Here is a 13,796-nt window from a genome sequence, read left to right as displayed (position 1 = left end):
CCACTGGAACTCTTCCCAGTCTCCAACGCGTTCAGGTTTCTTACCATTTGTCATCCGAGACCTTCCCGCCTATGCTCACAGTATCTCCTTACCGTTATTCAGCGATTTCAACTTCTGTTTCAACCTTCTGGTCCCATTTCCTTCACAATTGTATCGCAGATCTATTCTTACCTCTTCGTTCAAACGGAGAAACTCTCTTCCTGTCTGCTCTTCTCTTCCTGTTCACTACTTTCATCTCCCTCATCTTCTGCCTTCAGACTCTGTTTATTTTTTTCTGTTTATCACATGTCGTCTCCGGCGTGGCAGCTCTCCTCTCCGTGTATAATGAGGACGGGAAAGAAGAACGCATCCTGGTACGACGGGGGCCGATCTCGCTCGCCCTCCCTCTCCTCCCCTCCCGCCCCACTCTCCTGCTCTGCCTCCTCGTCCCTCTCTCTCCCCCCTCTCCCCCCGTCGTCCCTCCTCCTCATCACCACCTCCTGCTCCTCTTCCTCCTCCTCCTCCTCTTCGTCGTCGCCCTCTCCTTCCAGCACTCCTCTTGTCTCCTCGTTGTCTTGTCTGGACCCTAACCCCAAGAACCCCACGCCGCCTCCTCCTCCTCCTCCTCCTCCTCCTCCACCACCGCTGCTACTCCCTCCACCCCCGCTCCCGCCTCCGTCCTCCCTGCTGCCCCCCAGCCCTCCACCCATGCTTCTTGAGTGAAACAGGCTGTTCTGACGCCCGCCTCCGAGTCTCCCCAGGGAGAATCCGCTCCGGCTGAGCACCAGCCTTCCTCCCATGCCTCCGCCTCCCTGCCCCGCTGCCCTGATCCCGGCCACGGTAGCATTCAGCAGGGCAGTGGTTCCCATCGGGGCCCGTAGCCTGGAAGGAAGACTGGCGCTCGATGTGGTCCTCCGGCACCGAGGGCAGCTCTGTAGGAGGTAAGCCGAGTTGAACACCACAGGCAGAGCCAGAGGAGGTGCAGCGGTCCCCTGGCTGGGGGTGGTGCCCGGCGGGCCGGAGACGGGCGTGGAGACCGTAGGGTTCGTCCCGCCGCTCGTGTCCAAGTCCATAAGGAGGGCTTCGGAGTAGCTGGGAACCATCTGTTGGTTACAGCGGATGTGCCACTCCAACTCCGTCATGTCCACCGTGTTGACTCGAGAGATGGCTCTGTAGCTCGCCCCGCTCAGGCCGCCTCCCATCCCGATCCCCCCGCGGTGGAGTCCGTTCTCAGTCCCTCCCTCGACGCCGTCCCCTCTCCCGCCCCCACCCGGCCCTCCTCCGCCGCCTCCTCCTGCGTCCTCGTCCTCCCCGAAGAGCTTCTCCACGTGGTAGTGGACGTACGCCGTGCGGTGTTCTGACACCACCCGCAGCGGCCACGACAGGAGGAAGGCCGACGCCAGCCAAAACACCCGGTGTCGGGAAAACCACGGCTGGTGCGCGGGATCCGGAAAGGCCAGGATGTGTTCACGGAAATCCACGTTCTTCAGGTGCATGCCTTCCCTGGCCTCCATGTAGTCGTCAAGCCCCTCGTTCTCCCCGAAGAAGCGCGCTCTCTTGGTATTAGAGAAAAAGGGAAAAAAAACAATATGTAGCAATCTGAGACAAACAACACGAGTGCAATTAAATGAATAGGAATACTAAACATTAAAAATTGTCACAATAAACTGAAAAAAAAAAATGAAAGCAGCTTGAATTAAAATAACACTTGAAAATAATAGCATATGTCTTATTAAGCATGACAACCAGAGCATGATAACCTGAGTGAGGTAGGCAGCTTCAGCACGAGCACTTGAGAAGCTAAAGAAACACAAAAAATAAGAAGTGTAAGAAAGTGTCTCAATCAAAACATACAAAAGACCGCCGAGATCAAATTTCAGCGTGAATTCAACCGCGGTTTGCGGTCGGTGACCGCCTGCAGGCACCTGAAACACTTGGTGAAACGGAGGCGAACAGCAGGGTGCAGCTGCAGGTCCAGCAGCTCCTTCGATACGTCCTTCACGCCGTAGCGGGCGTAGTCGAACTCTGAACTGGAGGCGTGAGTGTTGACCCTCTCGTGGTAAACCTGAGGAAGAGGCGAGCGGAGAAGAGGCCGAGGGAGAGAAAGACAGAAGGATGGTGGAATAAATTAGGATTGATAATAGAGTAAACTATTAAGAAATTTAAAAAAAGCTACACTAACAGTACAAGCGAGTGTGTTGCAATGTTTCCTCAATGATTCAATGTGATAACAATGTCATCTACTTATATATTTTTGACAATATAACTGTACAAAACCTGCAAAAATGTACTTTATTTTTCTGTTATAACAATTTTTGGAAGCTACAGCACAGGAATTGACTACATAAAAAAGAAAAGTGGCAAACAGAGTAAGTTGAGCTGCGCTTCGGGGACCGTTGCTCACCTGTGTGGTTGTATATGCGTCTCCATTGCGGTACCTGGTCACCTGCCTGGTCCTCCTCACGTAGTGATAGCTGATGGCCTTCCACCAAATGCAGGGCGTGGCTTGCTGAAGTCTCTGCACACGGTCGTACACCTCCTATAAGGGACATTGAAGGAGCTTTGAAAAGATCGCGGGCGTAAAGACCTTGAAAACAAATACAGCAGAAAGTGTTTGTCTGCATAATGTGGTTCAGGAACCGGTCCTGCCGAAAGGTTTGTTTGAGGTAAAAGTTGTTTTTGTGTTTCTTGTTTATATAAACTGATGTGAAAAGATATTTTAGCTTTTGGCAAAAAAATAAATGAACAGCTGTTCCCTTTCCTGCAATATGCTGGATAACAAACAGAGCCGGCCGGAATGAAAACACACGGGTGCTGTAAGGTCGAGTCATTTCCACATGATGGGGTGAGTATTATCTTACCCACACCTCAGTCGGATGTTGTAGAATAGTCACTTTGCCTCATGAATAATTAAAAGTGTGAGCAAACTGATAAGCCTGGGTCAGTAAAGAATAGTGATTGTTGTGTATAACTTCCCAACGCATTTTGAGTTCCCGTACGAAAACCAGTAAGTTAGCAGAATCTCTTACAGCTTTATTTATAAAGTGCCTTAAAACAGCTGAGGGCCAAAATGCTCTGGACTACAAAATAATTCCGTTAAAGTAAGTTGGATAGCTTAAAAGGGCAGCTCACGGATAAAAATCAGCATTTAATATGGGTGTAGCAGCTCAGTAGATTTCATTTTAAGTTTAAACGAGATCTTAAAATGAACGGCGCTCCAGTGGAGTGAGGTTGGACGAGGTGAAATCTAATACATTTTTCTTTCGCCGTGGGAAGACTTGAACCTGCTGGAGGTGAGAGGCAGAGGACCCACTAAGCCCAACATGAAGTGCATTGTGGGGTTTTGCTGTGGATTACTGCTTCGAGATGCTGCTTCTCAAGAACAGGCTCCATTTTGGCCCGGCTGCTGGACTCAACCACCCCTTTGACCACCCAGAGCTTTTTAATGCTCAGCTGGTCACAGAGAGCCAGAGAATCCAGACATACGGGGGGGGGGTTTAGATGGTCTTTAACAGATACCTGGAACTCGGCGTGAGCCAGCATGGCCGTTTTGGAGAAGCAGTGCCAGCACTCCACCAGGTAAACCACGTACAGCATGGCCAGGAAGGCCAGGGGGATGTAGACGTAGCCGCTGGAGCACGGGCTCTCCAGGTGCAGGATGTCGTTGTAGTAGGCCGCCGAGGTGGCATCGTCGTCGGCGCCCAGCGTTATGGAGGAGGAGCCGAGGACGGGCACGCGGCACAGAGCGCACCAGGCGAGCGTGGCGAAGCAGCCGTACATGAGGAGGGTCAGGAGGAGGCACTTCCAATGGGACTCCCGACACAGCGAGGAGGCCAGGGACTGCTGGACCGGCCTTTGCTGTGTGGAAACACGCAAAAAAAACAAAAAAACAACAAACAGACTTGATGTCAGGATAGTACTCACGAGGGCCGTAGTCTATCGGAAAAATAATGACGTGCACAACAATAAAATATCAGTGAGATTCAATCCAAAAGGGAGGGGTTGTAAATTTTCAGAACGAAAAAAAAAAGAAAAGAAAAGAAAATACATACTCTATCAGTTTGTGATATTCATAATGCAAGTGGGTTGTTTTTGTGCTGACAATAAATCCTGTGATAAATAATAAAGCACACTCCAGAGGGTAATATTTAATCGTGTCTGAGAAGTGAGAATGATTTCACACTACAAAGACGGAACAAAATGAGCCCAATATGTTCAAATAAAAAATAAATGCATGGTAAATCTGCCAGTGAAATGCCATTTCTTGAGCACATTCTTAAATTAGCAGGGGAGATTGAGCTTTTTGTGAAACTTCATATTAATGATGCTCAACGATGGAATTTCTTGAAAGGGTGAGTTGTAACTTTGACTCAAAAGTGACATTAGGTAAGTCACAACTGTCGTTTTGTTTTTATTTCCAGTAATTTTTCATTGTCAGATATTCCAACAGTCATGCCAGGTTCAAGACGAAGTCTTTCTGTGTGGAGTTTGCATGTTTTCACTCTCTGACAGTCCATATATATTCGTTTGAGGTGAAGTGATGACTCTACGTGACGAATGTGATCATCTGTCCCTCTAAGTCCGTCTGGGTTGATTGGCAAGACGGTCAAAGTTCACCCTTCTTCACTTTGCAGAATAAGTGGGATCAAGCCCAATAGAAGATATGATGGATAGATATTTCAAAGGTGATATTTTCCCCGAAACAAACCTCTTTGTTGAATAACAACAATGACAATGCAGTGGGGTGATGGCTGGGATTTCATCTGACACACAAAAATAAGGACATCTGTGTTGCATTATTCATGCTGTTTTAAAAAAAAACAATTTCTTTGTAGTTGACTCCTACTAAAATCTGAAGAAACTGGACATATTGTCAATTTAACGAGTGATTGCTCCAACAACTAAGAGTCACACGGAGACACAAAAGTCTGGCACATCCTTGTCACTGTGGTCGCAGTCTGGTTGCAAGTTGCTGCGGGAAAGCGTCGCGGTCTTCAAACAATATTTTGTCACAAGTCAGCCGACATGAAGAGCCTGGCACCAAGCCTCTAAAGACCCACATACAAGTTCAAAACTTCTGACCAGCCAAGAGAATCAGAAGCACAAAACAATAACAAGAGCAAAAGAAAAACATACTACTTGAAATTTAAAAAAAGCCCACGATAGTTTAGTAAGAAATACTCTGTTTAATTATTATCTTTCCGTTGTTTCATCTGTAACCCGTCTTGCTAAAATCTTGAAAATATGTACTTTGGATTCTATAAAATCGTCATTAAACATAAACTATATTACTTTAATCATGATGGATCAAACAAGTAGCCGCCCATCAAGACGTGTGATCTATTTTGAAGCAGCTCGGCCAAAAGGCTTGACAAAATCCTTTGCACAGTCAAGCTTGTGATGAATAATACAGCTTACTTCACGGGGTTAATATTTAATCACGTCTGACAGGTGAAAATAACAGCAGCTCTGGCCAGAAACGGAATATTTCTCACGGAAGCTGCCGGGATTTTGTGTTGGTGACGACGTGGCGAGGCTTTATTCACCACAAACTTCCCGTTTGGTAAACAGCTGAGCTGACCATAGGAAGGCCTCACACTGCCCCTCACCTATCGCAGGGTAAGTGCTGCTAAAGCCACCCAGTGAGTGCACACGGCCTCACTTGCACTGTGAGGACATCATATTACAGTGCACTCAAACACACACATGCATCAGATAGACCGACATAGACGGTCTAATGTGCTCTCTCTCTCTCTCTCTCTCTCTCTTTCATCTCTCCAGCCACACTAACGCCAGCACGCACGTTCTTAGTTTTGTAATGCAGCCGGCAGAGAGTATGTGAATAATTTAGATGAGAACGATGCTTCGAGACTGTTCTTCAGCCAACTGACTCCACTCCGACATCGACAGCATATTTGCGTTCTGCTGCAGTTTGTGTGAGCTGGAAGACATGGACGAAGAAAGAGAAGAAGGGGGGGGGCAGGTGTATTATGTATGTTATGAGTGCACGCTGTAGAAAAACAGACCATGTGACAAAGAGTGTGTATTTAAACTTGTGTGCACCCTCTCGTAGCCCCCGCCTCGCGGTGAATGCGACAAGCGACACAGCAGATGACGAGGAAAAAAAAAAGAAGGAAAAAACAGTTGGGATGACACCAGTGTCCTTCCCTCCTCCTCTCCGTTAAGTCTGCATGTCCTGTCAGCACATCCATTTATCTTACCCCTCCCTCCCTCCCTCTATTCCTCTTTATCACTCACTCCTCCTCTTCCTCACTCATGCACGCTCTCCTTCATTGTCTCCCCGACCAGTGCAATGGAGTCACAGTCGGCTATCCGCTTGCACATTTGGCTGACTGCAACACACTTTATAACTGCGACCCAGCGTCTTGTTTCCCCACTACTGTACGTCAAGGGCAAGCGGTGGGAGGTGGAGTGAAGGGCGCCTGCACTCCGCTCGCTGCTCCCCCCCCCCCAAAAAAAGCTGCAGACATCAGGAGCCAAAAATAGCTCCAGTGCTTAAAAAAAGAACAGCGAGAGGGAAATTATCAGAGGTGCCGTTTTCATATCTTATTCTCTCCTGCCAAAATGACGGCTCCTCTCTCCACATCCTGCCGTCGTCTACTCTTATGTAATCATTTTCTCCTTCCCTCCTTTCCCGAATCTCTCCTCCCACCTCCTAAGCATTTCGCTCTCCAGTCCCAACCTCAGTTCCCCCCCCCCCCCCCCCCCCCAACGCCGTCCTCAACCCCACGTCTCCTCCGTTACATCCTCTTTCAGAGTCTGTCTCTAAGTGGATTGATTGGGCTAAAGTGTAGAGTAGAGGCAGGGAGAGAGAAGGGAGGCATTGTTGTTGAGAGAGCATGTGAGATAGAGAGAGAGAGAGAAAGAGAGAAACAGCCATGAACTTTTCATGAATGCAGTATGCAAGGAAGCGAAAACGAGAGCGAGAGAGACGGAAGCAGCGTCAGACTGCACCTTCCTCCAGGGAACCTCTCCGCCCAAATCCATCCTTTTTTTTGTCCTTCTCCTTCTCTCCCTCCTCCTTTTTCCAATCTCATCTCCTCGTGCTCGTTTCAAATTGCAATTACCTCCTTGAAAATAATAGAGGAGCACATCCTGGCAATAAAGCTCAAAACCTCACCAAGAGTCTGCAGCAATGAGGACAAATCATCTCCGAGACGGGAGTCAAATTATTCTGACACACACGCCTCTGCCAATCAGTTTTTGTTGGGGTGACCATTTCAGGCTCCCACAGGTAAAACACAAGACTCAAGGCCAGCTGTGGCTGAGCGACACAGCCGGGAGAGCGTGTAATAAGCTCAGTCTCACAGAGACCTCAACACATTCGGCGAGAAAGCGTTGGCCACCACACAAGGTGAAGTGCACAATCAGATAAAAAAAAAAGAAATGGTGTAATGGGTGAAACGTTTCAGCACCCTGTCAATCACGAGGTGCACACCAAGCAGCAAAGCGTTGGAAGTGTCAAACGCATAAAAAAGTGGGCAAGCGTGAGGATTTCAGCTTGTCTGACAACTACTAGAATGTGACGCCTTGACAAGTGAGTCAGAGCTCCTTTGGGACGTCCCTGCGCTGCGGCGGTCAATTGAAAGTGGTCCAACTGAGAGGTGGCGCTCACTGATGCACAGAGGTGTGGTCCGATCCAATAGACAACTCACTGAGGTTCAAAATTAGAGCAGAACTTGGAAGCGGAAAGGTTTTCCAATACATGGTGCATTGCAGCTTCTTCTGTATGGACATCAAAGAGGCCTACCTGTAGGCAGGTGGTCATAATGTTATGGCTGATTGATGTATACAGTGCAGGACGTTCGCAGGAAGTGGAACCAAGAGTCACAAACTATAGGTAACAGAGCAGACCTTGGCATTATGGGATGATTGTCTCTAATAATGAAAAAGAATAAACACGTGTGCAGAAAAGAAACAGTAGATTATCAAAAATAATTGTCACAAACTAGTTCAGATATAATTATATTCAGTACTCCTGGCAGCAGTTTACAGTTTGGCAGTTGGATGGCTTTGTTCTCAAAATGTTTTGTCTCGTATAGAATTTGGAAATACAACAAGTTTCCATTAGGCACTCTTCAAAAAATAATAATTAGTAAACTAGTGTAAGATTAATTAAATTACAAATTGGAATTGCAAGTATTATAAGGTAAGCAGAGTTATACAGACGTTTTAGTCTGTGAAGTCTGAAAGATGTTTACAATTTTCATTTTAATAGCATGCTAGGGAAATTACAATGCCAAATGGTAAAAAGCAAAAGAAAAAAAAAATTGAATAGTGGATATATTTTATTATACGATTTATCCAAACTGTAACAAATGATTGCATATTCCCAGCAAAATAACAATGCAAGGTATACGTTGATAAAATAACTAAAAGCTTATTTTATTGAACATAGGTGATGTCACTTTTGCTCTCTAATAACATAATCGTGTTCAATATGGCTGCTTCTGCAGTGTTTGGATACGATGCGACTAAGGCCCTGTTTATGCGACAACAGTGCTCGGAGCCAGTGAAAATGCAACTTTTTGAAAACCACTCCAAAAGGTGGAAGGTTTTGAGGACGCACCACCTCGCAAAGCCTGAAGCCGTGTGTTGTCGACCCGTCTAGGAAAAGCATTTCTCCACCAACGGCGTCGCGATCGGGTTCGAGCTGCTGCCTCTGCTGAGACGTGGCTCCCGTGTCGGGCTGCGACACATTAAAGGCAAATCTCAAGTCTCCCTGTCATCGTTATGCAAAGAAATCTATACGGCGTCAGCTGGAGCGTGTCAGCTTTCACTTCTCCTTTCACACCAAAACTTTCTATCGCCCTCCCGGTGAGCGCTCTTTGAAGAGAGCTGAGAACGGGGCGGTGCTTACATGACAAATCATGTGGCATTAATGGCATAAACTCGGCACTGAATTTGCATTAGTCATTTGTCAAGTAAATTAACCCGAGCTGAAAATAATGACATGATGATAGATTTCCAATGAATTCTATACATTTTTTTAGAAACCTTTAACTGCAGTTTGTTTGTTTTGTGGCTTTCAGGAAATAATATCCCATCTGTGTTGACACTATGAACATTACATCAGTCTTTTTCATTCATAACCTCCTTCATTTGGTTCAATTTGCTCTAATCCTATGCAACCTTTGCATTGCACTGTGCAGAAACATGAATCTGTACACCGCACCTTTCACTAGCTCAGGTTAGGCGACTCCTTTCATTCATACATGTTATTTAATCCCTCCTTTCCATTCAGATGCACATTCACATTTTCTAACAGATGAAAAATGTGATTTTTAAACTGATTAATTAATTCATGCTCTGTGGATTTTCCAGTTTTTGTTTCATCTCCCTTCCTGCAATAAGGTGTCCCTCCCTCCGAGTCTCTGCTCACACTGATTCAGCTGCTTAGGTGTGACTGGAGCAGCTATAATTAGCCACCCTCGCATGTGGGTGGCAAATGGAAGTGAGGAAGTGAAGAAAGGAAAACGTGCTGTTGATGCCTGCGGTACACTGTTAAAAACCGATGCGACCTGCGCTGAGACGCCGCGATAAATTGTGAGCGCTTGATGTCGGTAGCGACGTGTCACCGTTATGCGCTGGCAAAGCTGCAAACGTTAGTCTTTGTTGTTTTACAGCGAGGTCCGTGGGGAGTTGAGACCCAGCTGTGACGATTACCAGCGGGCCAGGTGTAAATCTACTATTCATAAAGGAAATATTACTGGAAGCAGCAGTTGGCCTACGCACACGCACATTCATGCCAGTTACAGTAATTTACAAGGAGGGTGGCAGAGCCAATCGTCGACACTACGAAATGCTGCTCTCCATCCGTATGATCAGCTTTTACTACACCGTCATAGTTTTACTGATATATGGGATGAAAATGGCTTTTTTTTATCTTACTTGTACCTGCTGACACACGACAGATCTCAGTTTAATGATACAGATAGAATTAGGCCACGTTTATGCTGCAATATTGAAGTAAAAATGCAGAATTTTGGGGCATTTTCGTTTCAGGAAAGTTTCATGTTTCCATGACAACGTTTTGTCCATTTACCCAGAAATGGCAGAAAAGGCTAAAAACTATGTCGTTTTCATGTAGGGCCACTAGTGGGTGCTGTTTGTAGAAAATGTTTGTAGAAAAAAGAAAAACATTGGAGGTGTCGCATCATAACATCAGTCAAAGTGCAGGAATTAAAATCGAGGACAACGCTCAGCTTTACCGATGATATATATATATATATATTTTTAAAAAAAACATTTAACCATCTATTGGAGTAAATTAAGTCAATTAACGGTGTTAAAGCCACCGGGGGAATGCTCAAGCAGTTGAAAAGCGCAAAGGGAAATTTTTGTTGATACAACTCAACACACTTCAATAGAAGTTCAGCGTAAGAACGTAATTACACAAAGGTCTAAAATGGATGGGAAATATTTTGCTGTACTGGAGTCATCCTTCTCTACTTCATCTGTAATAATTCCTGTATGAGTGCAGGTGCATATCTGTGTGGGCCAGACAGTGAGTAAAGTTCAGGGAGATGTGCTTGAGTGGGGGAATCAAGTGGGGAGAGAGAGGGAGGGAGAGAGAGGGAGGGAGAGAGAGAGAGAGAGAGAGACAGAGAGAGATATTGGACGACGACGCTGTAAACTCCACGAGGCAAATCTAAAACAGGAAGGAGACTAAGAGGAGGAAGATGAGAGAGTAATGGAGGCAGAGAGCAGATTCAGGCTGAAATCGTTGCAGCGTCTGCACTGCAGGATTGGATGGAATCAGTGGCGAGTGGGGGAACGAGGAGGGACTGAGAGCTTTCGATTCCAGTTAAATCTCTAATTCTTGTTATTATTACTGTCAGTTTTAATGGTCGCTTCTTAACCTCACTTGTTTGCCGAGGTAGTTGGACAATCACGAGGTAGAAATAGTGGTTATCTTGCCTTAAAGCTTCCTAAGCACCAATTTAAAGCTTATTAAAGCTAAAACTCTTAATGTTTTAGCCAATTATTCGACCACTCAATCGAAAAATAAATGAATGGCTTCGTCTTTCTGTGCAACGCCACTCCCACTGTAACCATGTGAATATGTAGCAGTAGCCCAATTCAAACAGGTTATACATCACCCTGTTGTCTTTACATTTACTGTAGTTTATAATAAGCCTGGATATTTTATAGTGCACTGTGTGGGTCCTGTGATTGGTGGGTGGTGGTGGAAGCCACAGCAAAATGGCGATTCCTTTTTTCCCAGGCAACTGAATTATACTATTCAATATACAGGTCTTTTTTTTTTTTCATTATTTCTGCACAGGCATCAACCAGTATTTTTATTTTCTTATTATTATCTTATATTTATGGTCTCCATTTGGGGAAAAAGGGGAAAACATCTGCTCTCGTAAAATAATCCAATATCTAAAAGCTCCTGTGTTTTGTTTTTTTTTTAGATTTTTCATCAATTGTAAGATACCACTATTAAAAATAAACCAAAATAGCTTGGAAATGCGATAAATCTAAGCCATATGGAAGTTTTTGTTTTTAAGTAAGTTAAAGAGAAGACTTTTTTTTTTAGATTGATTTATAATATTTAGAGATCTGCATGTATTCTTCCACACACTCATTTAATTTTTTTATTTCTCAGAAGTTAGATTCTTCAATGACATGCAGGAGGTAAACTGCTAAGACGGAAGGTTGATATTCAATGGAAGAAAGTGCAGTTTGTCGTTTATTTACATAAGGCAGCACTGATTTAGGAAGAGTAACAGACATAAAGTCTTTCATTGAGAATTTGTGAAATCATGCACTGTAAAAAAAAAGTTGCCCAAATATAAAATATAAACACAAAATTTGACATTATCTTACACAGAAGGCAAATTTTACTTGATAAGAAATCTTGAACTAACATTTTTAAATCTAGTTTTAAGATTATACTGTAAAATCAAGGACAAAAAAAATAAGTAAATAACCTTTAAAACAAGCTCAATTATCCATCACATATAAAAAATAAGATTTTTAAATCTTGGAAAGTGCAAACTTATTTGCAGTGTGAAGAAATCCCTTTTGAGACGTCGTCAGGCCTGAACTACTATCACGTCCACAGATTGGGACAAACATCCCCTCCAAAAAAGGCCAAAGTCAAGTAATTTGTTGGATTTTTACTTGCAGATTATATTTTACCAGCTCAGAACTTTACTAGGTGAGTCACATCCATTTGTGTCTCGCTCGAAATAAAACGATGGTGGCTTGAATTTGCAAACTGATGATTGTAAGACGTTTTATAAAGAGATTAAATTCAATGTTTTGGTTTTTTTTTTTTGAATGTAGTTGCACCTCTTTGCCCTAAAACACAGATTAATGGTTGTTTATAGATTATTATGCAATCAAAACAAGTTTTATTTCATCCTGATGCATTGTGGGAATCCAGTCGAAGTGTTTATTGCTGAGAAAGGAAGTCTTGTGAGTGGGATTGTTAGAAACACACAGCTGAAGGGGCATATTGTAACCTCTCACACGTGATGATCTCCTCCAACTAAACACATATGAGAACCAGCTGCTGCCTCCTTCCATTCCCTCTCAGGAGGAGTCACTGGGGGGGTGGGGGGGCTGAAAAGTGGGTGTGTGAGGTTAAACTGTGAGGTCACCCTCCGGTGGCTCCGCCAGCTGCCAGGTGGACTCAGAAAAAAAAAAAGAAATAGAAAAAGAAGCAGCTCTCCCTGGAGCCACTCGGCGTTACCAGACGTCTCGCATCGATACGCCGAGCCTTGCGGGTCCGGGGGACACTGAAGGTCCTTCTCCGTGTCCTTCCCGGTGCACCCGGGCAATTTTGTCAACGAGTCGACGGACGTGGTGGAGGAATTAATTAAGGGGCTGAAAACGACCGTGACCCTGAGAGAGACGGCGCGGCTCTCGGATAGGCAACTTTGTCTCGTGACACTCGGTCGAGCGCGAACTCGCAAAAAGAGAAGGTGTCCTTTCTTACCTGCTCTCGTCCCGACCCTTCCTCCAAGATGGGCTCTTCTGCGGCGGCCGTCTCCTCCTCCGTCTGCATCTTCCCTCTCTTGCCGCTCCCTTCCCTTCCCCTATCAGAACCGGGCGCAGGCGGCTCCCACCCCGGTGGCGTCCGACGGCAGGGACCTCCCCGGCGGAGCAGCGAGCTCGGTCAACCCATCCGCCGCAAGTCGGTATCCAATTTCACGATGGCGGGGCCTGCGGCAAACAAGCATCGTCCACTCCGGGACTCAGCGGCTGCCTCGTCGCCCGCTCGCCGCGTCTTCCACCGCCGCCCCCCCCCTCCCTCTCCCCACTTCCAGCAGAGCCGCTCACGAGTCCTCCGGTCCCCGCTCCATCCTCACCCGGAGCGAGATGTGATGAAGCAGCCTCCAAAGTCACACAGCCCGTCGCCCTCCTCCCGACGAGCGGAGCCTCTCTCCGCCGCCGCTCGTGATGCTGATGCTGATGCTGGAGCTCCGCGAGCGTGCGCATGTGCACGTGGGGGCGCGTGTCCGACAACGCACGAGGAGCTGCCAACCGGGGTGAAGGATGTCCAAAGCAAGCGGCTTCGCACCCGTCTTTAAAAAAAAAAGCCGTTAAAACGAGCGGGACATGGAAGTGAAGGGACCGACAGCGAGGCGGGGGCTGCGGGGGGGTCACCCGTTTACCAGGTTAAACCCCGGCTCGTGTCCCCGCTGACGTCATTCAGAAGCATCATCAACCCCCCCCATAGATTCACCTAAGCACGCGGATCTCACCAAACAAACAGTCAAGAAGACACAGCGTGGAGGCAAAACACAAATAAAAACACGATCCTTTTTGGTCTTGATGGA

General features: G+C 46.1%; 1 protein-coding gene across 1 annotated transcript; it reads right to left on the bottom strand.

The window, feature by feature from the left end:
• Positions 1–281: 281 nt before the first annotated feature.
• LOC308147350 (transmembrane protein 151A) lies at positions 282–13,021 on the bottom strand (the record flags this gene model as incomplete). Its single annotated transcript, XM_080519465.1, has 6 exons — positions 282–1,535; positions 1,740–1,779; positions 1,905–2,044; positions 2,384–2,518; positions 3,499–3,837; positions 12,953–13,021. 6 exons carry the CDS (start codon positions 13,019–13,021, stop codon positions 282–284), a joined length of 1,977 nt encoding a protein of 658 aa, XP_080375591.1.
• Between the last annotated feature and the right edge of the window lie 775 nt (positions 13,022–13,796).

Source organism: Blennius ocellaris (genome assembly GCF_963422515.1).
Source record: "Blennius ocellaris genome assembly, chromosome: 23".
Taxonomy (NCBI): Eukaryota; Metazoa; Chordata; class Actinopteri; order Blenniiformes; family Blenniidae; genus Blennius; species Blennius ocellaris.
The sequence above is the reverse complement of the archived record's forward strand: the minus strand, read 5'-3'. Positions and strand labels throughout refer to the sequence as shown.